Source organism: Planococcus citri, chromosome 4, assembly GCF_950023065.1.
Source record: "Planococcus citri chromosome 4, ihPlaCitr1.1, whole genome shotgun sequence".
Lineage (NCBI taxonomy): Eukaryota > Metazoa > Arthropoda > Insecta > Hemiptera > Pseudococcidae > Planococcus > Planococcus citri.
Window position 1 is genome coordinate 10,235,975 of NC_088680.1, and position 25,794 is coordinate 10,261,768.

General features: G+C 33.8%; 1 protein-coding gene and 3 long non-coding RNA genes across 5 annotated transcripts in view; 3 read left to right on the plus strand and 1 right to left on the minus strand.

Moving 5' to 3' along the window:
* Positions 1-692: 692 nt before the first annotated feature.
* The window catches only part of LOC135842620 (uncharacterized), a 76,724-nt gene continuing 51,622 nt past the window's right edge, over positions 693-25,794 (minus strand). For both annotated transcript variants that reach the window (XM_065360166.1, XM_065360165.1), the window contains 6 exons: positions 24,011-24,129; positions 23,754-23,876; positions 23,561-23,666; positions 1,349-1,538; positions 1,153-1,273; positions 693-1,020 (listed from right to left, as the gene is read on the minus strand). In XM_065360166.1, coding sequence (XP_065216238.1) covers positions 916-1,020; positions 1,153-1,273; positions 1,349-1,538; positions 23,561-23,666; positions 23,754-23,876; positions 24,011-24,129 — 764 coding nt within the window. In that variant the 3' untranslated portion in view covers positions 693-915. The remainder of the gene's footprint in view (positions 1,021-1,152; positions 1,274-1,348; positions 1,539-23,560; positions 23,667-23,753; positions 23,877-24,010; positions 24,130-25,794) is intronic.
* LOC135844323 (uncharacterized) lies at positions 2,446-6,803 on the plus strand. The gene is made up of 2 exons (XR_010558495.1): positions 2,446-2,707; positions 5,964-6,803. It is a non-coding gene; the product is annotated as an uncharacterized LOC135844323 (long non-coding RNA).
* Positions 8,428-18,238, plus strand: LOC135843481 (uncharacterized). Its single transcript, XR_010558324.1, has 3 exons — positions 8,428-8,647; positions 9,053-10,718; positions 17,417-18,238. It is a non-coding gene; the product is annotated as an uncharacterized LOC135843481 (long non-coding RNA).
* On the plus strand, positions 18,791-25,767 carry LOC135842622 (uncharacterized). Its single transcript, XR_010558156.1, has 2 exons — positions 18,791-19,342; positions 22,513-25,767. It is a non-coding gene; the product is annotated as an uncharacterized LOC135842622 (long non-coding RNA).

The following is a 25,794-nucleotide window of genomic DNA, read 5'->3' on the forward strand; positions in this document are numbered from 1 at the left end:
GAGACTGTTCTTCCTGCTCTTGTGGCTTTGTTGTAGAGAACAGGTCATAGGGTAGATATTGTAGGTACTCGCGTCGTCGTGGGTAAACAAAGGGTGTACAGAGTGGCAAAATAATAACAATGAAAGAAAGTCTGGACTAAATACCAAAGTACAAATATTTGTCTAGGAGAATAATTCATTTTGAGCAATTGACAGGTGCAGTACAATGTTCTATTTTTTTCGATGATGAATAATTCTACTTTTCGCAGAAATAATTGAAATGGTTTAGGCTCTGTACATCAATTTCCTAGATTTTTCGTTTGTTTTATTTTTCGTTTAAAAGTATGTACACGAATGAAAGAAGATTCCTCGTCTCCTCGAAGCTTGAAACGCGGGGCCAATTTTTGAGAAATGAATGTCTGCATGTGGATTTATTCTACAAATATCTATATTATTTTAATGTACCTTGCAGCTTTTTTCACGTTTCTGTCGCGTCTCAAAATGTCTTGATGTGGGAAAAAATACAATATCTTTTTCATTGCAATATTCACGAAACGTTGAAGAGATTTAATACAATTTCGACACGTCTGTGTGGTTATTGGTTGAGTTAGAAAGAATAAGGTGGAAGACAGAGAGGTTTCTCTCGTCTCAAATTTTTCAGTTTTAATTCAAAATTATTTCCATTTTTTGTAAATAAGACAACACTGTTACATTTCAAACGTGTAATTGTAAAAAAATAAAAACATTCTTATAAAATAAAATTTATCTTTAATTAATTGAAATAAAAAACAACAAAATAGTCTTCTTGATAATGAGATTAGGTATCTTTATACCTGCACAACAAATCGTACCTACGCACATGTTTCATAATTCATTTTGATACCTACCTAAATGGGTAGTTAACACTTTCTGGATAGGTAGGTAAATTGAACGTTCTTAATAATCTTCCATATTTCTAGGCTTGAATTTTGTTAGTGAAGTAAACATTTTTTTCCCAATTGCTGCTACCATGATCACTAAAAGAACTCTAAAAATGGCATCCTAAAACATAAATCATTACAAAAAAAAAATGAGCTTGAGAATTCTGTACTTATTGATAATACGAAGTATTTTAAATAATCTTCGATTCATAGTTCATAGTTCGAGAGATTGGAATAGAATTTTTTTACTCACAGTGTAATAAAATTTTTCGTAGGATATCTGGAAAGCTATTTTCAAAGCCAGACCGAACATCGAGTTGAAACAAAAGACCAACAGATGTTTAGATGAAGGAACGTACTTGGCTAACTGAGATCTGCGGAAACGAAACGTAAATGTAATACTTTATATGTATTTTAATTTTATTTCATTAAAAAAACAAAAAACTCACAACGAGATGACAAAAGTGACTCGAGTGATGATTCCAGAAATGATGTAAAGAAACGATGTAACCAACAATGGATCAGTTTCTCTGACCAAACCCCACATCACGTAATAAAATGGACCATAACAAACAATCCAATCGATGTAGTTTTTCCACATAATATTGCATTGAGATATTATAGCAATGACCACAGCACCTATTGAAAAGTAAAAACATGTTGGTAAGTAGACATAAGAATTGCTTGACATTCGTGGTAACCAACTTGAGAATTATGATAAAATCTACACTAAGTATAGGTAAGCATTTGTAACATATTATGGAAAAATTGAGAAACTGAAAAAAATCATCATTAAAATTCTAAAATTTTAAAATCGAAAAGAATCAAACTCATTCACATAAAAAACATTGCGTTTTCATCAACCTTGAAGTACGATTTTTTGAATGTTTCTCTTTTACAAAATAAATTTCTCATCTTTCGCTTTATTCGGCAAAATTAGTATTTTTTTTCTCATATCAGTCGACACATCTTCGGTTGCATCCCCTCCCCCAACTTCCCAATCAAAAATTTCAAGTTACTCCCTGGAAACAGAAATAACTTGGACACTCGAGGTTGAAACTTCAATGTGTGGGAGGTATAATTTTCCAACATTACAAAATAAGACTTATACGTAATTTCAGGCCATGCTCTTTGCAAAATAAATAATTTCTGACATCGTGAAAAATAATCAAAAATGGGGTTTAGGGGTCCTAAAACACAAATGAAACTTTTTTCTCTTGGATTTTCTTAAGGTTAGTTCATCGCAACGACGAAACTTTCTGGGAAATAAACATCCACTAAAGATGTTTCGGGCATCCCCAGAAACTGAAATCATTTCAAAAAATAAATAGGTACTTATCATTAAACGTTTCACGTCAATTCAGTTTTCAGAAAAATAACATAATCTGTATTTTTTTAAATAAAATGTTCAGTTTAGCAATTTTAATTAGGTATAGTGAAAATTGGGTAAGTATATTACCTAACTGCATTTCCAATAACTGGCCGATAAGAAACATGATAAGTACATAAGTACGTACCTACCTAGAATAAATGCATGCATTTTCTTCTAATAAAATTATCATTGGTGGGTAAATACCCACGAGTATATGACACAGAAAATCACGTGAGGTACCTACATATTTCATGCATTTTTTAATTTTTTTCGGTATTTATATTCAAATGCAAACATATAATAAATTACTTTTTTAGTTGTGCCTTTGTGAATGTAATTAATTTATTTCTCAATCGTGTAATCAAGTTTAAGCTATAGAAATTGACTGAAGTGATCACTATATTTGATTTAACTGCAGTACACCAGTATAAAGTATGTAAGTACACTATTTCAAAAATAAGCAGTTAGGTACCTGACTTTAGAGCTCAATTTAACTATTTTTAAAATTTATTTATTTCGAGATCAAGCACTTTTCATTTTCGGAGAGGGGCTTCGACAAGTTTGATCAATTTATGTAAGGTAGAGTGGGGTAATTGCAAAATTGTGACCTCATGCAAAAAAATATCAATTTTAGGGGGTGTCGAAGCGACAACCTTTGCCGACATATTTACCTGGTCACAACTCGCGGGGTTCAACTTGTCGCTCCGTAGCAAACACTTTTATTAAAGCATGTTGAAATCACTCATAAGTAAAGTGAGAGGTGTTTTTTTAAAAAATGCATGCGAAATAGAAAAAACTGTCGATTTATCTGGAATTTTCACGGTTTAGGGTCATGAAGGATCAAAGTTTAAGGTAAGATATCGCAATTTGAAATTTTTTTTTATTTTGACCGTAAATTGCGTTTTTGAATTACCCCAGAAAAAATTGACTCGGGGTAATTGCAAAAATGATTTTTTTTTTCATTTTTGCATTTACCACGCAAATATGTTTTTGCCCTAAATGACTTGAAAATGGTTCGAAATTACAAAAAAAAATAAACTTCCACGGTCACATGATGAGTTACACATTAGAGAAGTGATTAACATTTTTACTGAATTTCAAAGTTATCGCTCCTTTTTAATGTTTTACAAATATATTTGATGAAAAATGTATTTCTATGTCGAGTTTTTTACATAAAAAACGTCAGAAATGATCAATAGTTGATTTTTTGTTCATTTTAGCGAGTTTTTAAAAAAATAATTTTTCAACATTTTTTCACTCCCCTAAAAATTTTTTTGGGAAGTGGAAAAGTTATCGAATTTTTAACCGAATCAAGACCACAAATGCATCAAAAGTTAGCAAATGACACGTAGAATACAGTGAGTGTGTTGAAAATGCAAAAAACTAAAAAAATAAAAAGAATATCGCCCACTTTTGCATTTACCCCAACATGGGGTAAATGCAAAAGTCGATTTTCAAATTTTCAAATTGCAACTTTTTCCACGATTTGTGGACCAAATTTTACCAAAATTTTACCATTGATAGAGAACCCCTTAAGTATAAGTGGTACAAATTTCAACTTCATCCGTGCAATAGTCTTCTCACAGCGTCCTCTCAAAGTGTCACTAATCAAAAAGTGCTTTGCAATTACCCCACGCTCTACCTTACACGATTTTGCCGAAACTTTTTCAAACTAGGATTAGTGATCCTTCTATCCATCATTTTTATTATTATTTTTTTTTGGTAAAAAAAATCTTTAATCGCTTGGAAACATTTGCCATTTTCAAAAATTGTAAGTAGCCTACGCAGTAATTCAATTTTTCAGTAACGTCATTCCATGTCAACTCAACCAACGTTTTTGAGTCATGTCTTTCGATTTCCCTCAAATTTTTTTTAGAATATATACCCACCCAATAAAAGTAAGAACCCCGCAATTAGTTTGGTCCCAGCCCCTCAGGGAGCGGGTGGGGGGCGTCCATTATTTTCACATTGTCTCGAGGTACTCAACTTCAGCAGCCCATTTCGCCAAAACTATGATACTTTGATCAATACTGATTTCACAATTCGAAAGGGTATTAAATTGTAAACTTTTTAAGCATTTTGAAATTTTCAAAATTCGAAAGTTGAACTTTTAAATTGAAAGTTCAAATTTCAAAATGACGCTGTAAGTGGGAGCTACCATTTAAAATTTTGAAATAATTTCCATAGATGTACTTTTCGATGTTATTTCGAAATATGTAAGTTTCGAGATGGGATCTCTCAATGGAAGGGGAGCACCCCCACCCCAATTTTGTGCAAAACTTTCGAAAAAAATCTGGAGCATGTGATGTATCGAATTCTATGTTTTTGGTGACGCTGAACACGAATATGACGTCAGATTTTTGATTGGACCCGTCCACGGCCCCCAGCACCTGCCCAAAGAAGATGACCCCCCCCCCCAAAAAAAAATGGTTACATTCGTGTGACACATGAAATAGTATGTTTTCGATATCGCTGAACACGAATATTGCCTTAGTTTTTCGAATCGACTTCACCCATGGCCCCCAGAACCTCCCCCAATAGGTAAAAGTTCAAGAACATTGTTGGGGGCCGTGGATGGGGTTCAATCAAGAATCTGACGTCATATTCGTGTTCAGCGTCACCAAAAACATACTATTCCATGTGTCACACGAACAAAACGCTTTTTTGAACTTTTACCCTCTTTGGGGAGGTGCTGGGGGCCGTGGATGGAGTTATATCAAAAATATGACGTCATATTCGTGCTCAGCGTCACCAAAAATATAGAATTTGATATATCACATGCCCCAGCTTTTCTTTCGAAAGTTTCGCTCAAAATTGGTGGTGGGAGTGCTCCCCCTCCATTGAGAGATCCCATCTTGAAACTTGAATATTTCGAAAAAGCATCAAAAGGTACATTTATGGAAATTTTTTCAAAATTTTAAATGGTAGTTCTCACTTACAGCGCTATTTTGAAATTTGAACTTTCAAATTGAAAGTTCAACTTTCAACTTTTGCGAATTTCAAAATTCTTAAGAAGTTCGAAATGCAATGTCCTTTCGAACTGTGAAATCAGTTTTGATCAAAGTATCATAGTTTTGGAGGAATGGGCTGCTGAAGTTGAGTACCCCGAGAGACAATGTAAAAATAGCTCAGGAAGCCCCCCCCACCGGGACCAAACCAATTTCGGGGTTCTTACTTACTGGGTGGGTATATATTGTAAAAAAAATGTGAGTGAAATCGGAAGACATGACTTTCAAAATCACCTTTTTTTGTTCGAGTTGACATGGAATGACCCAGTACCTAGTCCGGTTCGGTCAAAATGGACCGAATTAGCAGTTACGACCTGAGAACATTTTACGAAAATTCCATTTTGGGAAAAATAACGCTGGGATCGTTTTTATAAGGGTAAAAGTACATTCCAATACCTAAATGCATGTTATGCTATCACGTGGATCAAATTTTTAAAATTCATATTTTTTCTCATAATTATAAAGGTACCTAGGTACTAGGTGTTTGAAAAAATCTAAACAAAAAAGGTGAATTTGGGCAATTCAACCAAAATGATGGTAAAAAATGTAATCGTGTTCTTTCAGCAAATCCAAATTTAATATTTTCAAATGAATTTTTAATTGAAAAAAGTTTTATAAAATTGACACAGCCAATGCCTTACCTATTGCCAAACTAGCTTATCCTTTTTTTTTTTTTTTTTTCAGAATATAGATACTTAGTTATTGAAGAATTTAAAAAACTCACTACCTACATTAAAGATCTAAAAACCAAGCATTCAATATGAATTCTGGGATTCAAATTTCTGTGATGGTGCTGTTCTTCTTGTTTGCATTCAATTACAATATTGATGGCAGTTACAGTGCTAGTCCAGAGAAAATCCAAGAAGATACGCTCAAGCTGAGAGAAGAACTTGTCAAAACCAAAGAGGATCTTGTAAATACACGAGAACGTGCACTGAATTTAACAGCGGATCTTTTGAATAAACGAGAACAGGAACTGAATCAAAGAGAAGAAGCTGCCAAACAAAATGGAATGTCGAATGAAGATATAGAAATGTGCAAAGCCCTGAAAAATAAAACATGGTACATATATCTACTATATAATTGGTCTGCTCAATCAGGTTCAACTACGCTTACTGATCTCAAGGGCGTAGTAAACTATAATTGTCCTACGGATGGACTTTGTCTTTTCGCAAGATATTGAATTCCATTTATGAGAGAAGGGGACTAAAATTTGGCTCACTGACTGAATCTTACAGCGGATCTTTTAAATAAACGAGAACATGAACTGAATCAAAGAGAAGAAGCTGCCGAACAAAATGGAATGTTGAAAGGTAAAACATGGAACAAAGAAGCTATACAAGGACTGTCAGCTTAAAGCACTATAGTCTCGGAAACGGATCTCAAGGAAATGTCAGAATTTCGGTGTCCTTAAAAGGATGGATTTTGCAATTTCATCATCTTTGGTATGCTTTGGTGAAGGTCTAGGCCAATAGTTCTACTTGTTTATGTAATGTTCAACAAATACAAAATTAAAATAAAGAATCGTATTCTTTTTTTTTCTATTAAAAAAATAGAACATTTTTGACGCTGAAATTTTCACATGCTGGTAATATCGAATAAGTGGGTACTTTGTGTTTTTCTTTTGTAGATTTTTAACGTACTTATTCTGGACGAAAAATGCCTCGAAAAGAACAAAAAAACATGTGTAGATAAGTATGGTGAATAAAAATCGTTTTTCTTGTTTGTTTTAGGGTCATTCTATGTCAATTCGACCAAAAAAATTCAGGGGGCAGGTGGGAGGGCTTCAACTATTTTCACATTATCTCGAGGTACTCGTAGGTACTCAACTTTAGCAGCGCATGCCACCAAAGCTACGATATATTGATCAAAACTGATTTCACTGTTCGAAAGGGCATTGCATTTTGAACTTTTCAAGTATTTTGAAATTTTTAATAGTTGAAAGTAGATATAACTTTAAAATTGAAAGTTCAAATTTCAAAATGGCGCTGTAAGTGAGAGCTACCATTTGGATCATTCCACGTCAATTCAACCAAAAATTGGTAAGGGTGGGTCGGCGATTTTTTTGAAATTTTTCCTGTGGAAAAATTTTCTGAAGGGATGACCAAAGGCGCAAATCGCAGCCCTCTAGCCCTTTTTTAAAGGCGCTAGGGGGTGTCAACGTTTTCAGTGAACTTGAAATATCATCGATTTCAGCAGTGGATTACTCGATAGCCGCGATACCTACTAAAATGAAACTTGGCGATGTCATAAAAATCAGTGTGGCCACTTTTTTCATATTATATGAAAAATTAGCTCGAAAAGTTTTAAAAACATCTCAAAAATTCTGAAAAAAAAAAAATATTATGAACAACTTTTTATGCTGAACAACATATTACAAAATTTTGGATGGCATAATGTCGTAAAATCGATTTTAAAAAATTGAAAGTTTGAGAAAAAATGCGATTTTTTGATTTTAAAACATGATTAAAAAAGTTTTGTCCAGTGAAGTTGACCCATTTGACCCCTATTTTTACGTATCCGTTGAAAAAGTTGAAAAAAAAACCTTTCACTCAATGAATCATCAATCAAAATTCCAAAAAATTCAATTTTCAATTTCAAACATCAAAAAAAGTTGAAATTTATTCAGTTGTCTTATTTTGACCTCTTTCTGACGTATTTCGTGGAAAGTTGATACAAAATAAAGCTAAAAAAATCCTGTTGAAATCTGCTGAGACTGACACCTTGAGTTAGATCTCTTGGTAAAATAATTTCTGACTTCGTAAAAAATAATCAAAAATGGGTTCAGGGGTCCCAAAACACAAATAAAATTTTTTAATCATGGATTTTCCAAGTTGAGTTCATTGCATCAACGACGAAACTTTTTGGAAAATAAACATCTACTAAAGATGTTTCGAGTATTCCTAAAAATTGAAATTATTTCAAATATACCATTATACGTCTCACGTCAATTCAGTTTTCAGAAAAAGATGAAATTACGTCGTGTATTTTTCTCAATAAATTGTTCGTTTTAGCAATTTTAATTACGTACCTACCTATCTAAATATTAACTGCATTTCTAATAATTGGCCGATAAGAAAAAGTGATAAGTACATAGATACCTAAGTGCATTGATTTTCGTCTTATGAAATATCATTGGTATAGTTAACTAAATACCTACCTATGATACAGAAAATCACGTGTCTTTCATACATTTCCTAATTTTTTTCCGTCTTGATATTCAATAACAAATTACACTTTTAGTTGTGCATTCGTGAAAGTAGGTAGGTAATTAATTTGTTTCTCAATCGTGTAGTCAAGTTTGAGCTATTGAAATTGTCTAAAGTGATCAGCATTTGATACACTACAGTTCACAGCATCATAAATATGTAAGTACCTTTGAAGCTCAATTTTACTACGAGTATTTTTTAAATTTATTTATATTCGGTTAAGTACTTTTCATTTTTGTCGACCACACACAGAATTGTCAGGAGAGGGACTTCAACGAATTTTATCAATAATGCATAAGCTTTTGCCGAATGTTTTTCAAACTAGGATCAGCTTCAGTAATCTTTCTATCCATCGTTTTTATTTAAAAAAAAAAAATGATAATAATTACGTGGAAACATTTGCAGTTTTCAAAAATTTTGAAAAATAAGAAAAATAAAGTCACCTCTCGAAGTTAATCCTACACGAATTTTCAAGCTATGGGAACCATTATATACCTAGTCTGATTCTCAGATCAAAATGGACCATATTACCAAATTCACTTATTCTTATTTTTTTCCTTTCAGAATATAAGATAATTATCGAAGAAATACAACTCGCTATTAAAGAGCTGAAAACTCAAGCATTCGATATGAATTCTGGGATTATATTTTCTGCGATGGTACTGTTCTTCCTGTATGCATTCAATTGCAATATCGATCGCATTCATGGTGCTAGTTCAGAGAAACTTCAAGAAGATGTGCTCAAGCTGAGAGAAGAACTTATCAAAATCAAAGAGGATATTTTAAATACACGAGAACGTGCACTGAACCAAACAGAGGATCTTTTAAATAAACGAGACCGCGAACTGAATCAACGAGAAGAAGCTGCCAAAGAACTCGTCAAAGCCAAAGAGGATCTTTTAAATAAACGAGAACACGAATTGAGTCAAAGAGAAGAAGCTTTCAAAGAACTTATCAAAGCCAAAGAGGATCTTTTAAATAAACGAGAACAAGAACTTAATCAAAGAGAAGAAGCTCTCAAGCAAAATGAAATGTCGAAAGAAGATTTAGAAATATACAAAGGACTGAAAAATAAAACATGGAACAGACATAGCATGTTTTCTTGGTCTGCTCAATCACTTACGGGTACAACTACGAATACGAATCTCAAGGAAATAGTGAACTACGAGTGTCCTTCGGAGAGACTTTGCTTTTTCACGAGATGGTGAAAATCTGAGAAATTCGAATGAAGGCCATTTTTACGATATGAGAGAAAGGGATCAGAATTTGGCTCACACTGAGCTCAATAGTTCTATCCTACTTGTACATTGTGATGTTTAACAAAAAATACAAAATTAAAATACGAATTTTTGCAAGTTGTTGCCACTGCTACGTTCGAGCTAATTTGTTTCCATGTTTTACAAAATAAAAAAAAAATTCATATTTGAGGTTTCTTAAAACTTGAACGTGGGAAAATGAAAATTTTTTCATATGTCATGATATAGGCTATAAGAAGACCTTGGGTAGGTACCTATAATGCTAACTGGCAGAGTTGTTTTCTCACCTGTCGCTTTAAGTACCTATTTGGCAAAATTTCGACTATTTTTTTCTTACGTCAGTCGGCAAATTTTCGATTGTACCTCCCCCCTCCCCTTAAAAAAACTTTTAGTTATTTCTTGAAATGGGTATTAGGCTATTTTTAGGAAAATCTCGACGTACAAATGGATAATTTTTGAAAAAATTGGATTTTGGATTTCAGTATCGATTTATTCTTATTTTTAACTGGAGGGGAGGGGGCTCTTGGCACGACCTTTTTTCAGATAGGATAAAAATCAAGACAAAAACTAGGGATTCATTTTCTCACACGAGGTTAGAACTTCAGGAAGTATGTGTGGGAGAGAGGAGAAATAAGTATTCCAAAATAGGGGTAAAAACGCAGTTAATATTGAGCGCTACCTGGAGGGAAAAAGTTCAAGGTGGACTTTTAAACGATGCGAAGTTTATCTTACTAGATCTGAACTCTGGAGTCATTTCATCACGTGCACGCGAATTCATCAGTGATCGGTCATTTTCACATGTGAATGAAAAAGTAAAGCATCTTAGTATTATCGAAGAATTTCATCGAAAAAAAATCATTTTTTTTAAATTTCAAAATTTTATATTTTTAATTTTTCGGCGGTCGTTTTTTTTAATTGAAAAAAAAATAGAACAATTTTGGCGCTGAAATTTTCACATGCTGGTATAATATTGAGTAAGTACTTCGTGTTTTTATTATTATTATTATTATTTTTTTTGGTAGATTTTTAACGTATTCTGGACCAAAAATGCCTCGAAAAGAACAAAAAGACATGTGTAGAAATGGTGAATAGAATTCGTTTTTCTTGTTTAATTGTTTTAGGGTCATTATATGTCAATTCGACCAAAAAAATGTCATTTTGAAAGTCATGTCTATATAGTCATGTCTTTCGATTTCCCTCAAATTTTTTTTTACAATGTACCTATACCCAATAAGTAAGAAACCCGAAATCTTTGGTCCCAGCCTCTTCAGGGCCTCAGGGGGCAGGTGGGAGGGCTTCAATTATTTTCACATTGTCTCGTGGTACTCGTACTCAACTTTAGCAGCGCATGCCTCCAAAGCTACGATACTTTGACCAAAACTGATTTCACAGTTTGAAAGGGCATTGCATTTTAAACGTTTTAAGTATTTTGAAATTTTTAATGCTTGAAAGTGGAACTTAAAATTGAAAATTCAAATTTCAAATTCGTGCTGTGAGTGGGAGCTACCATTTGGGTCATTCCACGTCAATTCAACCAAGAATTGGTAAGGGTGAGTCGGCGATTTTTTTGAAAATTTTTCCTAGACCTTTTGAAGGGATGACCAATGGCGCAAATCGCAGCCCTCTAGCCTTTTATTTAAAGGCTGCTAGGGGGTGTCAAAGTTTTCAGTGAACTTGAAATATCAATCATTTCAGCATTGGATTACTCGATAATCGCGATACCTACCAAAATGGAACTTTTTCCAATAGTTAGGGGTTTCGAAAGGCTTTTTGATGATATCATAAAAACCAGTGTTTCCACTTTTTTTTTAACGAAAAATTAGCTCGAAAAGTTTCAAAACGTAGTTTTCATATTCTTTCGACTCTCAAAAATTCCGGAAAAGAAATAATATGGACAACTTTTAATGCTGAACAACATTATTAAAAAATTGGGATGGGATTACGTCGTAAAGTAGATTTTACAAAATTGAAAGTTTGAGAAAAAATGCGATTTTTTGATTTGAAACATGAAAAAAAGTTTTGAGTGGTGAAGTTGATCCATTGGATCCGTTGAAAAAATTGTAAAAACTTTCTCTCACTCGATGAAATGAACTTATCACAAAAAAATCAAAATTCTGGGTAAATTTATAAAAAATGAACGAATATTAATTTTTTTGCTACGAGTGTGATTTTTATCAATTTTTTCATGAAATACGTCAGAAAGTGGTCAAAATAAGACGACTGAATAAATTTAAACTTTTTTTGATGTTTGGAATTTTATTGAAAATTGAATTTTTTCGAATTTTGATTTTTTTGTGATGAATTTATTTCATCGAGTGAAAAAGGAGCTGTTCTTCAATGTTTTCTTTAATCAGAAAAAAAAAAAAAAAAAATTCATTTCATTTTTTGTTTTCACTTGGTAGCCAATAATAAATGAAATCGAAAACTTCCCTCAGGGCAGAAATAAAAATGAAATCATTGAGATGGGCAAGAAGATTGACATCAAACCTACTAAAGACATGAAGGATAATTAGATGGTGCATTGGTGGGGCGTGTAAAGAGTAAAATGAGTGAGATAGTGAAAAATGAGTCGATGGTCTTGTTTTCAACCATCTTGAAAATATAATATTCGATATAATATTGCACTATTTCTGGGAACTTTTCAAAATTTTATTCTATTTAGGGGAGCGTAAGGGGGTTTTGAGGAATTGTGAGCAGAAAAACAGTTCATATTCGGGTTCAGAATCTTCGAAAACATACTATTCGATATATCACTCGACTTTTTCACAATTCTTCAAAATTTTGGCCTTTTTTTGAGGCAGTCGGGAGCTTTGCGGGGTTGGGCCCAAAAAATAAGGCCATATTCGTACTCAGCGACTTTGAAAACATATCATTCGATATATCACTCGACTTTTCACGATTTTTCAAAATGTTGACCCCCTTGTTTGGGGCACAGGAGGGGCTCCGAGGGGTTGGACCCAAAAAAGAAGTTCATATTCGTACTCAGCGACCTGGAAAACATACCATTCGATATATCACTCGACATTTTCGCGATTATTCAAAATTTGACCCCCTTTTTGGGGCACAGGAGGGGCTTCCAGGGGTTGTACCCAAAAAATAAGGCCATATTCGTTCTCAGCGACCTCGAAAACATACTATTCGATATATCACTCGACTTTTCACGATTTTTCAAAATCTTGACCCCTTTTTTTGGGGCATAGGAGGGACTTCGTGGGGTTTTACCCAAAAAATAAGGCCATATTCGTTCTCAGCGACCTCGAAAACATACTATTCGATATATCACTCGACTTTTCGCGATTTTTCAAAATTTTGACCCCCTTTTTGGGGCACAGAGGAGCTTTGAGGGGTTAAACCCAGAAAATAAGTTCATATTCGTATTCAGCGACCTCGAAAACATTTGTACTCTTCGATATATCGTACGTCCAGATTCGTTTTTCGAATACGTGATTCAGTTGTGTGTTACTTGAAAAATCAAGCACCCCCCCCCCCCCCCATCAACCCAATGGAAGGGTTGAATACCAATTGGTGATGGTTTCACTAGTAGTTGGGTGTGTAGACTTTGTAAACAAAAATCGAGCGAAAACGAACAATATCAAGTCGTAACTTTGATTAACTAATTTATTGAACTGACATTTCTTGAAACACCTACTCTTTCCGCCCCCTTTCTTAGGCACCCCCTTGGGGGATGGGTATCGAGAGTAGTATCAAATTATCGAGAATTTAAAGGGGAACATTTTTTGTCATGGTAGTTTTTCTCGTAAACCTAATATTTACCGAGTAAAACGCAAAAAACGTGAATCGAAACCGGTTTTAGCCCCCCCCCAATTAGCTCCAGGGGTAGGAGGGTTAGGGTTTTTTTGGTGGTTCAGTGGGTTCATCTGAACACATTTCCGAAGAAAAAATTGATGTGCCAATTTTTGTGGGGTTTAGGGGTCCCAAAACATAAATAAAACTCTAAATTCGTGGATTTTCCATACTACAGGGTGTTCCAGAATAACCTTTCACTTTTGTTTTATTAGTAGCTCTGAGAGAAAAATGGTTACGGAAATTTTTTTATAACCAAAATGAAGTAGAAATGTGCCGTTTTTAGACCATATATTTGAGTTTTCATTATAAATTAAGTTTTAAAAATTATTCCACCAAGATGTTTTCCATCATTTTTGACACAATCGACCAAACGTTTTTTAAAATTATTGAACACTTTGTTGAGCATTTCTCTTCTAATCAGTCTTGATTCACGAATAATATTATCTAGGAGCTGTTTCAGAGTCCTAGGATCATCTTGATATACTTTTGACTTGAGGTAACCCCATAAAAAAAAATCACATGCTGAAAAATCAGGGGATCGAGGTGGCCATGAAATTTCTGTGTTCAGCGAAATTATTCGATGACCAAAATGCTCACGCAATAAAGAAATCGTGTCCGTTGCGGAATGACAGGTAGCGCCATCCTGTTGGAACCAAGTAACTCTATACTTGTGTCTGCGTTTCAATTCAGGAATGAGAAACTCGTTTAACATTTTGCGATACCTCTCACCGTTCACCGTTTCATCAAACACATACGGTCCCACTATACCGAATTTAGCCACGCCCATCCAAACAGTCAACTTAGCGGAGTGTAGAGGTTTCTCGTGTATTATCATCGGATTCTCTGTCGACCAGTAGCGCATATTTTGTTTATTCACATCACCGTTTAGATAAAAATGAGCTTCATCAGTAAAGAGTAACGAGTTCAATGGAATCTCACCAGTATCAATTCTTGTAAGCATATCCTCGGCAAATGATTTTCTTCTCACAAAATCAGTTTTTTGTAACTTTTGAATGATTAAAATCTTATATGGATGGAAACTGAGGTCTTCAGATAAAATTCGTTGCAGAGAAGTTGGTTTGATTTTTAAATTTAACGCTCGTTTACGTATTGAAGTGGTAGGGGTAGTCTGTACTGAATGCCTTACTCGGTCCGTTGTTTCTGGCGTTCTTACTGATCTTTTCCGACCTGTAGGCTTATTTTTACAAGCATGAGCGGTTTTCTCGAAGTTTTTTACCCATAATTTCACTGTTGGCCTCGATGGCACTTCACTTTTACCGGTAAGTTTAAAATGTTTGCGGAAGGCACGAATTGCACTAATGTAAGAGTCATTATTTTTGAAAAAGGCCTTTACAATAAAAGCGCGCTGCACAGCCGTCCACTTCTCCATGGTAAAAAATTAATACTGAAACATAATTCGGCATGTGTTGGCTACCTGGAACCGCTTTTACCATTCCCCTAACACCATTTGAACGCAGATCAGTGCTCACCAAAATGTGAAAGGTTATTCTGGAACACCCTGTATGTATTGAGTTCATTTGCAACGTTGACATCTTTTGAGAAATAAACATCCTGAAGACGTTTCGGGCATTCCTAGAAATTGAAATGACGACTATATCAAAAATATCATTACTTTTCACGTCATAATTCGATTTTCATAAAAAGATAGCATAACCTGTATTTTCCTAACTAAATTGTTCAATTTGGCAATTTTAATTAGGTGCTGCGGAAATTATTATATTATGTATTGACTGCACTTCTAATAATTGGCCGATAAGAAAAAATGATAAATATAGATACCTAAATGCATTAATCTTCTTCCTACAAAATTATCATTGGTAGGTAAATATACCTACGACACAGAAAATCACGAGTATTTCACGCACTTTTTAATTTTTTTCCGATCTTTATTGAATTCAAAATGGAGTTGGATAGCCGAAATTTACTCTGCAAACTAATTTCAATACGCTATGAAGTCAACTGTAGCGGAATTTCAAGTCATTTTGGAGCCTCCAGCGATTTTTTGAAAATTACTGGAGCCTCCAGTAGATTTTTGAAACTTGAAATTTCCTCAAAATTTCATCAAGCGGAGATAGAAAGTCGAAATTCATTCTGAAAACTAATTTCAATACGCTACGAAGTCGACTGCTGGTGGATTTCAAGTCGTTTTGGAGCATCCAGCGACTTTTTGAGAGATCGTATGCTGTTTTTTGGAAAATTGAAATTTCCAAAAAGTAGCTGGAAGCTTCGAAATCGTTTAAAACCATTTGAAACCATCATGTAGTCGACTTCATATCGTATTGAAATTAGTTTGCGAAATAAATTTCAGCTTGCCAACTCCATTTGGTAAAATGTTGCGGGAATTTCAAGTTTCAAAAATCTACTGGAGGCTCCAGTAATTTTCAAAAAGTCACTGGAGGCTTCAAAATCGCTCGAACCCACCTGAAGTTGTCTTCAGAGGGTGTTAAAATTGGAGTGTAGAATAAATATTAGCTTTTCATCGCCATTTGATAAAATTTTATGAAAATTTAAAGTTTCAGAAATCTTCCAGAGGCTCCAGTAATTTTCAAAAAGTCGCTGGAGGCTTCAAAACGACTTTCAGTACTTCGTAGCGTATTGAAATTAGTTTGAAGAATAAATTTCAGCTTTCCAACTCCATTTTGATGAAATTTTGTAGAAATTTCGAGTTCCAAAAATCTTCTGGAGGCTCCAGAACTGCACAAAACGGTTTGAAACAGTTTCCAATCGATTTGACAGGTCGAAAATAGAAAATTTCCCAAATTTCTGCTTTCTTTGTGAATTTGGTAAAATTTTGATTTTTTCCCTCATTTTTAGCCTAAATTTGATTTTCAAAAATTCACCAAAAATCGAAAAACGCACTTTAGCACTTGAAGTTTTGACGGGTGATACATTTTTGCCTTATCTTTCGATCTACTTCTGTATGGTTTAAAAAATTTCTTTCAAGTCTTATGTTGGAACGCAAAATCTGCGATTTCGGCTGACCTGTCAATCAAAATGGCCGCCATTTGTAAGTAGGGCCATTTTTTTGGAGTACAAGGGCTATAAATGTTCCTTACGACTTCTCCTTTAGAAAAAAATTGTCCCGGAGGATCGACGGGGGGGGGGGTGCAATAGATCAACTTTTCTCCAATCAAAAAAATAGGGAATCATTTTCTCACACGAGGTTAAAACTTCAGTGTGTGGGAGGTAAAATTTTCCAACATTACAAAATAAGACTTGTAGTTTCAGATCATGCTGTTTGCGAAAAGAAAAAAAAATCCTGTTGGAATCTGCTGAGACTGACAATGACACATCGAGTTAGTTCTCTTAGTATAAAATAATTTCTGACTTCTCAAGAAATAATCAAAAATGGATTCAGGGATCCCAAAACACAAATAAAACTTTTTAATCATGAATTTTCCAGGTTAATTTCATTGCAATGACGAAACTTAATGAAAAATAATTAAATAAACAAACATCTACTGGAGATGTTTCGGGTATTCCTAGAAATTGAAATTATTTCAAAAATACCATTAGGTATACGTCTCACGTAAATTCAGTTTTAAGAAAAAGATAAAATAACGTGTATTTTTCTCGTAATAAATTGTTCAATTTAGCAATTTTAATTACAGTGGAAATTGGGTATCTATCTAAGGTATTAAGTAACTGCATTTCTAATAATCAATCAAGTGGAAACATTTGCAGTTTTTAAAAATTTTGAGTACCTACTCCATAAAAATAAAGTCATCTCTCGAAGTTAATCCCACAAAAATTTTCAAGCTATAGGATCCAATACCTAGTCTGATTCTCAGATCAAAATGGACCGTATTACCAAATTCACTTATTCTTATTTTTTTCCTTTCAGAATATAAGATAATTATCGAAGAAATACAACTCGCTATTAAAGAGCTAAAAACGCAAGCATTCAATATGAATTCTGGGATTATATTTTCTGTGATGGTACTGTTCTTCCTGTATGCATTCAATTGCAATATTGATCGCATTTATGGTGCTAGTCTAGACAAGCCTCAAGAAGATAATATACGAGTACTCAAGCTGAGTGAAGAACTTATCAAAATCAAAGAGGAACTTTTAAATATACGAGAACGTGCACTGAACCGAACAGAGGATCTTTTAAATAAACGAGACTGCGAACTGAATCAACGAGAAGAAGCTGCCAAAGAACTCAACAAAACCAATGAGGATCTTTTAAATAAACGAGAGCACGAACTGAGACAAAGAGAAGAAGCTTTCAAAGAACTTGTCAAAGTCAAAGAGGATCTTTTAAATAAACGTGAACTCGAATTGAATCAAAGAGAAGAAGCTCTCAAACAAAATGAAATGTCGAAAGAAGATATAGAAATATACAAAGGATTGAAAAATAAAACATGGAACAGACATAGCATGTTTACTTGGTCTGCTGAATCACTTACGGGTACAACTACGAATACAAATCTCAAGGAAATAGTGAACTACGAGTGTCCTCCGGATAGACTTTGTTTTTTCACGAGATGGTGAAAATCTGAGAAATTCGAATGAAGGCCATTTACGATACTAGAGAAATTGATCAAAATTTGGCTCGCACTGAGCTGTTCTATGTACATACCAATCGATACTCGACCAATAGTTCTATCCTAGGTATACTTGTATATTGTAATGTTTAACAAATACAAAATTAGAATACGAATTTTTGCAAGTTTTTGCCACCGCTACCTACGTTTGGGCTAATTTGTTTCCATGTTTTACAATATAAAAAAATCCATGTGTAAGGTTTCTTAAAACTTGAACATGGGAAAATTAAAATTTTTCCATAAGTCGTGATATAGGCTATAAGAAGATCTTGGGTAGGTAGCTAGGTACCTATAATGCTAACTGGCAGAGTTGTTTTCTCACCTGTCGCTTTATCTATTTGGCAAAATGTCGACTATTTTTTTCTTACATCAGTCGGCAAATTTTCGATTGTACCTCCCCCCTCCCCTAAAAAAACTTTTAGTTCAATCTCTGGGAGCAATAATTACTTGGAGACTGTGAAAGGTACCTATAAATTAGAAAAGAAAAATTTTAACACAGCTAGAAATAAGAAATATGTATTTGAAAAATTTTCACCCAACTTCGATTCGCCCATTCACTTATTTTTTTTCAATTTTGGGTGTTTATGACGACGCCTGAGAGAAAAGCAGAAGAGAACACCTATAGTTTGAAGGAGGTTCTTTCTTGAAATGGGTATTAGGCTATTTTTAGGAAAATTTCGACGTAAAAATGGATAATTTTTGAAAAAATTGGATTTTGGATTTCAGTATAGATTTATTCTTATTTTTAACTGGAGGGGAGGGGGCTCTTGGCACGACCTTTTTTCAGATAGGATAAAAATCAAGACAAAAACTAGGGATTCATTTTCTCACACGAGGTTAGAACTTCAGGAAGTATGTGTGGGAGGGAGGAGAAATAAGTATTCCAATATAGGGGTAAAAACGCAGTTAATATTGAGCGCTACCTGGAGGGAAAAAGTTCAAGGTGGACTTTTAAACGATGCGAAGTTTATCTTACTAGATCTGGACTCTGGAGTCATTTCATCACGTGCACGCGAATTCATCATTGACCGGTCATTTTTACATGTGAATGAAAAAGTAACGCATCTTAGTGTTATCGAACAATTTCATCGAAAAAAAATTATTTTTTTAAAATTTCAAAATTTTATATTTTTAATTTTTCGGCGGTTGTTTTTTTTAATTGAAAAAAAAAAATAGAACAATTTTGGCGCTGAAATTTTTACATGCTGGTATAATATCGAGTAAGTACTTTGTGTTTTTATTATTATTATTTTTTTTTTTGTTGATTCTCAACGTATTCTGGACCAAAAATGCCTCGAAATGGTGAATAAAAATAGTTTTTCTTGTTTGTTTCAAGGTCGTTGTATATCAATTCGACCAAAAAAAATGTCATTTTGAATGTCATGTCTATAAATAGTCATGTCTTTCGATTTCCCTCAAAATTTTTTTTACACTGTACCCACCCAATAAGTAAGAAACCCGAAATCTTTGGTCCCAGCCTCTTCAGGGGGCAGGTGGGAGGGCTTCAATTATTTTCACATTGTCTCGTGGTACTCGTACTCAACTTTAGCAGCGCATGCCTCCAAAGCTACGATACTTTGACCAAAACTGATTTCACAGTTTGAAAGGGCATTGGATTTTGAACGTTTCAAGTATTTTGAAATTTTTAATGCTTGAAAGTGGAACTTTAAAATTGAAAGTTCAAATTTCAAGATGGCCGGTGCTGTGAGTGGGAGCTACCATTTGGGTCATTCCACGTCAATTCGACCAAGAACTGGTATAAGGGTGAGTCGGCGATTTTTTTTGAAAATTTTTCCTATGGAAAGACCTTCCGAAGAGATGACCAATGGCGCAAATCGCAGCCCTCTAGCCCGTTTTTAAAGGCTGCTAGGGGGTGTCAAAGTTTTTAGTGAACTTGAAATATTATCCATTTCAGCAGTGGATTACTCGATAATCGCGATACCTACCAAAATGGAACTTTTTCCAGTAGTTAGGGGTTTTGAAAGGCTTTTTGGTGATATCATAAAAATCAGTGTTGACACTTTTTTCGTACGAAAAATTAGCTCGAAATGTTTCAAAACGTAGTTTTTATATCGTTTCGACTCTCAAAAATTCTGAAAGAAATATATTATAGACAACTTTTCACGCTGAACAACATATTAAAAAATTGTGATGGCTTATGTCGTAAAGTCAATTTAAAAAAATTGAAAGTTTGAGAAAAATGTGATTTTTTGATTTGAAATATGAAAAAAAGTTTTGACTGGCGAAGTTGATCCATTTAACCCATATTTTTACGTATCCATTGTAAAAGTTGAAAAAACTCCTTCACTCAATGAAATAAACTCATCGCAAAAAAATCAAAATTCTGAGTAAATTGAAAAAAATAAACGAATTTTAATTTTTTTGCTACGAATGTGATTTTTATCAACTTTTTCATGAAATACTTCAGAAAGTGGTCAAAATAAGACGACTGAATAAATTTAAACTTTTTTTGATGTTTGGAATTTTATTGAAAATTGATTTTTTTCGAATTTTGATTTTTTTGTGATGAATTTATTTCATCGAGTGAAAAAGGAGCTGTTCTTTAATGTTTTCTTTAATCAAAAAAAAAAATTCATTTCATTTTTTTGTTTTCACTTGATAGCCAATAATAAATGAAATCGAAAACTTCCCCTAGGGCAGAAATAAAAATGAAATCATTGAGATGGGCAAACAGATTGACATCTTACCTACTAAAGACATGGAGGATAATTGGATGGTGCATTGGTGAGGCGTGTGAAGAGTAAAATGAGTGAGATAATGAAAAATGAGTCCATGGTCTTGTTTTCAACGATCTTGAAAATATAATATTCGATATAATATGTATTACCTACACGATTTCTGCCAACTTTTCAAAATTTTATCCTATTTAGGGGAGCGTAAGGGGGTTTTGAGGAATCGTAAGTAGAAAAACAGTTCATATATTCGAGTTCAGAGTCTTCGAAAACACACTACCTATTCGATATATCACTCGATTTTTCACAATTTTTCAAAATTTTGGTCTTTTTTGGTGCAGTCAGGAGTTTTGCGGGGTTGGGCCCAGAAAATAAGGCCATAAATTCGTACTCAGCGACTTTGAAAACATATCATTCGATATATCACTCGACTATTTCGCGATTTTTCAAAATTTTGACCCCCTTTTTGGGGTACAGGAGGGGATTTGAAAAGTTGGACCCAAAAAATAAGTTCATATTCGTGCTCAGCGACCTCGAAAACATACCATTCGATATATCACTCGACTTTTCACTATTTTTCAAAATTTTGACCCCCTTTTTTGAGGCACAGGAGGGGCTTCGAGGAGTTGGACCCAAAAAATAAGGCCATATTTGGACTCGGCGACTTTGAAAACACATCATTCGATATATCACTCGACATTTTCGCGATTTTTCAAAATTTGACCTCCTTTTTGGGGCACAGGGGGGCGCTTCGAGGGGTTGGATCCAAAAAATAATTTCATATTCGTACTCAGCGACCTCGAAAACATACCATTCGATATATCACTCGACTTTTCACTATTTTTCAAAATTTTGACCCCCTTTTTTGAGGCACAGGAGGGGCTTCGAGGGGTTAAACCCAAAAAACAAGTTCATATTCGTATTCAGCGATCTCGAAAACATACTCTTCGATACATCGCACGTCCAGATTCGTTTTTCGAATACATAATTCAGTTGTGTGTTACTTGAAAAATCAAGCACACCACCCCCCCTCCTTCACCAAACCCCCCGGGGAGGGTTGAATACCAGTTGGTGATGGTTTGATTAGTAGTTGGGTGTGTAGACTTTGTAAAAAAAAAATTGAGCGAAAACGAACAATATCAAGTCGTAACTTTGATTAATTTATTGGACTGATATTTTTTGAAACTCCTACTCTTTCCACCCCTTTATTTTAGGCACCCCCCTTAAGAGATGGGTATCGAGAGTAGTATCAAATTATCGAGAATTTAAAGGGGAACATTTTTTGTCATGGTAGTTTTTCTCGTAAACTTAATATTTACGGAGTAAAACGCAAAAAACGTGAATCGAAACCGGTTTTAGCCCCCCCCCCAAAATTAGCACCAGGAGTAGGAGGGTCGATTTTTTTTGGTAGTTCAGGGGGTTCATCTGAAAACATTTCTGAAGAAAAAATTTTTAGAATTCGTATTTTTTTCTCATAATATTGTAGGAGGTGTTTTAAAAAGTCCAAAAATAAAAAAAAATGAATTTTGGCAATTGAACCGAAATAATTATGAAAAGTGTAATCGGGTTCTTTCAGCGAATCCATATTTAATATTTTCAAATGAATTTTTAATTGTTAAAAAGTCTTATAAAATTGACATAGCCAATACCTTACCTATTGCCAAACTCGCTAATTCTTTTTTTTTTCTTTCTTTCAGAATAAATATATAGTTACGGTGGTTATTGAAGAAAACAAACTCGCTATAAGTACAATATTAAAGATCTAAAAACTAAGCATTCAATATGAATTCTAGTATTCAAATTTCTACGATGGTGATGTTCTTCCTGTACGCATATAATTACAATATCGATGGCAGTTATGCCGCTAATTCACAGTCCATTCAAGAAGAAGAAGAAATGCTCAAGATCAGAGAAGAACTTGTCAAAGACAAAGAGGAATTCTTAAATCAACGAGAACTCCACCTGATTCGAAGAGATGAAGCTCCCAACGAACTCGTCAAAGCCAAAGAGGCTCTTTTAAACACACGAGAACGCGAACTGATAAAAAGAGAAGAACTAGTCAAAGCCAAAGAGATTGCTTTACTTAAACGAGAAATTGAACTGTATAAAAATCAAGAAGCTTTCAAACAAAGTGGAATGTCGATAGAAGATACAGAAATATACAAAGAACTGAAAAATAAAAAGTGGAACAGGCATATTTTAACTTCGGATGCTGAATCACTTGAGACTACAAATACGAGAACGGATATTAAGGGAGTAGCAAAGTACGAGTGCCCTTCGAATAGAATTTGCTTTTTCACGAAATGGTGAAAATATAAGAAATTGGAATTAAGGCTATTTATGGTTGAAGGAGACCAAAATTTGGCTCGTTGAGCTGTCCTACCATCGATACTTTGATAGGTACGTACCTATGTAGTTGTATTTTTTTGTACGTAGGTAACGTATAATTACTTGACCAATAATATTAGTATAATGTATGAGTATAAGTGTACTTGAGTATTAGAATATATTGTGAAAAATTATTTCAAAAAAGCTGACCTAAAATAAAGAGAAGAGTTTAAATAAGTATAGGTACATCTCTCAATTTTCAAATATTCGAGTTGTTTTTTTTTTTTTTTTTTTTTTTTGAATTAAAAAAACTATTCAATTTTTCCCTCAAGCTCTTTGCCCATAGAATTTGAGTGAAATAACGATTCGAAAAATCTAAATTCTTTTGTTTGTATGTAGTAACTTTGCTAAGCTTACTCAATAATAACTCCAACGAATTCATCTCATTGAACCATCTCGTAGCCTCCAGAGTATGATCAACTGGTACAGACATCAGAATGAAATTCATGAAATCTTGAGCCACCTGAATAAATCAGTTTAAAAAAATATACGCGATATTAAAAATTTCTCTACGAGCATCTACAGCTTTAGAGTTGGAAAATTGACTTACCCCATTTTGTAAAGTGTCACTGAGCCACCAACACATGGACCATTTCTGCACATCTTTCAGGCTAAAAATGTCTTTGAAATCGTACCACAATATCCTCCAAAATGGGTCTCTCTGGAAAATTACCTAAAAAAAAACTCAAATGTAAATAAATATAATTTTGAAAAGAAAATAGGTACATATAAGGTACTCGTAGTTGGGTGTTTAAAAAAATGCCATCTATGGGGGAAAATTGAGAATATTGAATAAATATTATTTACCTCTTCCTCGTAATAAGTTTCCTTTAGAAATCGATCAGCAGCAGCGAGATCTTTTTTTATATCTTTTTCTTTGTCATCTTTAGGAATTAGCAAGAATATCATGAAAACGATTACTGGCACTGAAACAATTGCAATTAAATTACATACTTATGATGGGTGGATAGATAGGATATTATTTAATTTTTCATCTCACCTCTTTTTTTTTTCAAATGAGATGTTTATGAAAAGGGAGCTAAGGGGAGATTATCGAGTGTTTTTTTTGTTTTTTGTTTTTTTTTTTTTTTTTAATGAAAACTATTGGCAAATATTGGTGCTCGAGTCAGAAAAAAATCAACAGGAAAAATAAAATGATCTCGAAAAAGTCCAAAAATTTGCGCTTTTCTGCGCTCAAAAATTAAACTAAGTATCCATCCCCCCTTTCTCTCTCCACAGGATCATTCTAGATGTCAAATTGGTCCCATTTTTGAGTTCAGCTTCCTTAGATTGTGTTTCATTTTTATTTTTTTAAAAAATTGCTCACATTGGGAAAGAAGATTTTGTGGTGTTTTGAAAGTAACTGATTGTGGATTTCAAAATGCATTCCAAAGATTTCAAAAGACCAAAGTTGAACATTTTTTGAAAACTTCATTTTCAAAAGCTTGCCAAATTTTGAATTTAAAAATTTGAAAACATGAAATTTTCCAGGTGAGATTTTCCAATCTATTTGGGGGGAGGGGGGTACAAAGCCTCAAAATTTTGGCCAAAACCTGAAAAAATGTACAACGTGTGGCATATTGTTTTACAAGTTTTTGAAAATGCTGAATAAAAATATAATCTGAATCTAGATGAATCAAAAATTCAAGGTAATGGTTTATTTTTTCGGTAACGAGTATAAGTAAATCTTGAATTTTTAAATAATTCCAAATTCACCTAAATTTGCTGAAAATAACGTGAAACTTCTTCCATCTCCGGAAGTAGACCTCCCCCCCCCCTTCAATTGTTTTCAAACACTTTCAAGTAACTAATATTGACGAATAAGCTGCAAAAATAATCGATTTTGAGATTCGTTTGAAAATTTGGGCTTGGACATTTTCGAGTGGTTTCTTGTAAAAAAAAAACACGACTTTTGAAAGTGTTGGGATGGAGTGACCTTTTGCTGGAGGCTCCAGCGCAAATTCAGAGAGGTCGAAATCAATTCTAGGGGTCAAATTCAGGAAGGGAAGGAAGTTTTGAGCGATTTCTGGTGAAAATAGGTGACTTTTGAAAATGAACTTTTTCCAGAGGCTTCAGATTGGATTAAAAGTTGGTCGAAATCGATTCGGCGGGTCAAATTCAGGAAGAACGTGAGTATCCAATGATAAATTTTTTTCCCCTAAAATGTGAGGAATCTATCAGAAAAAATTTTGAGCAAAATCAGAGGACTCGTAAACCCAAAACTGGGCTGATTTTACATGGAATGGGGCACTTATTAGAGGGGAGGGGGGTCAGATCATTAGAGTGATTCTTTTTAAAAATCTATTTAGTAAAAATATGATGAAAAAAAAACATGAAATTGATCTCAAAAAAGTGCAGAAGTTAGGTCTTCTCTATTGTCAATATTCAATTATCCCCCTTCTCTCCTTCAACCTCCAACTTATCTCCTTGAAAAACACTTAAAATGTTAATTCTTTTTTTTTCAAATGTACATAGATTAAAAATAAGTTTAATAAATCAATGTTTTTATAGTCATTTTTTGTAGATTAAAAATATGTTTAATAAATTAATGTTTTTATTCGTCATTTTTCTTATTTACTATTTTAGCTAAT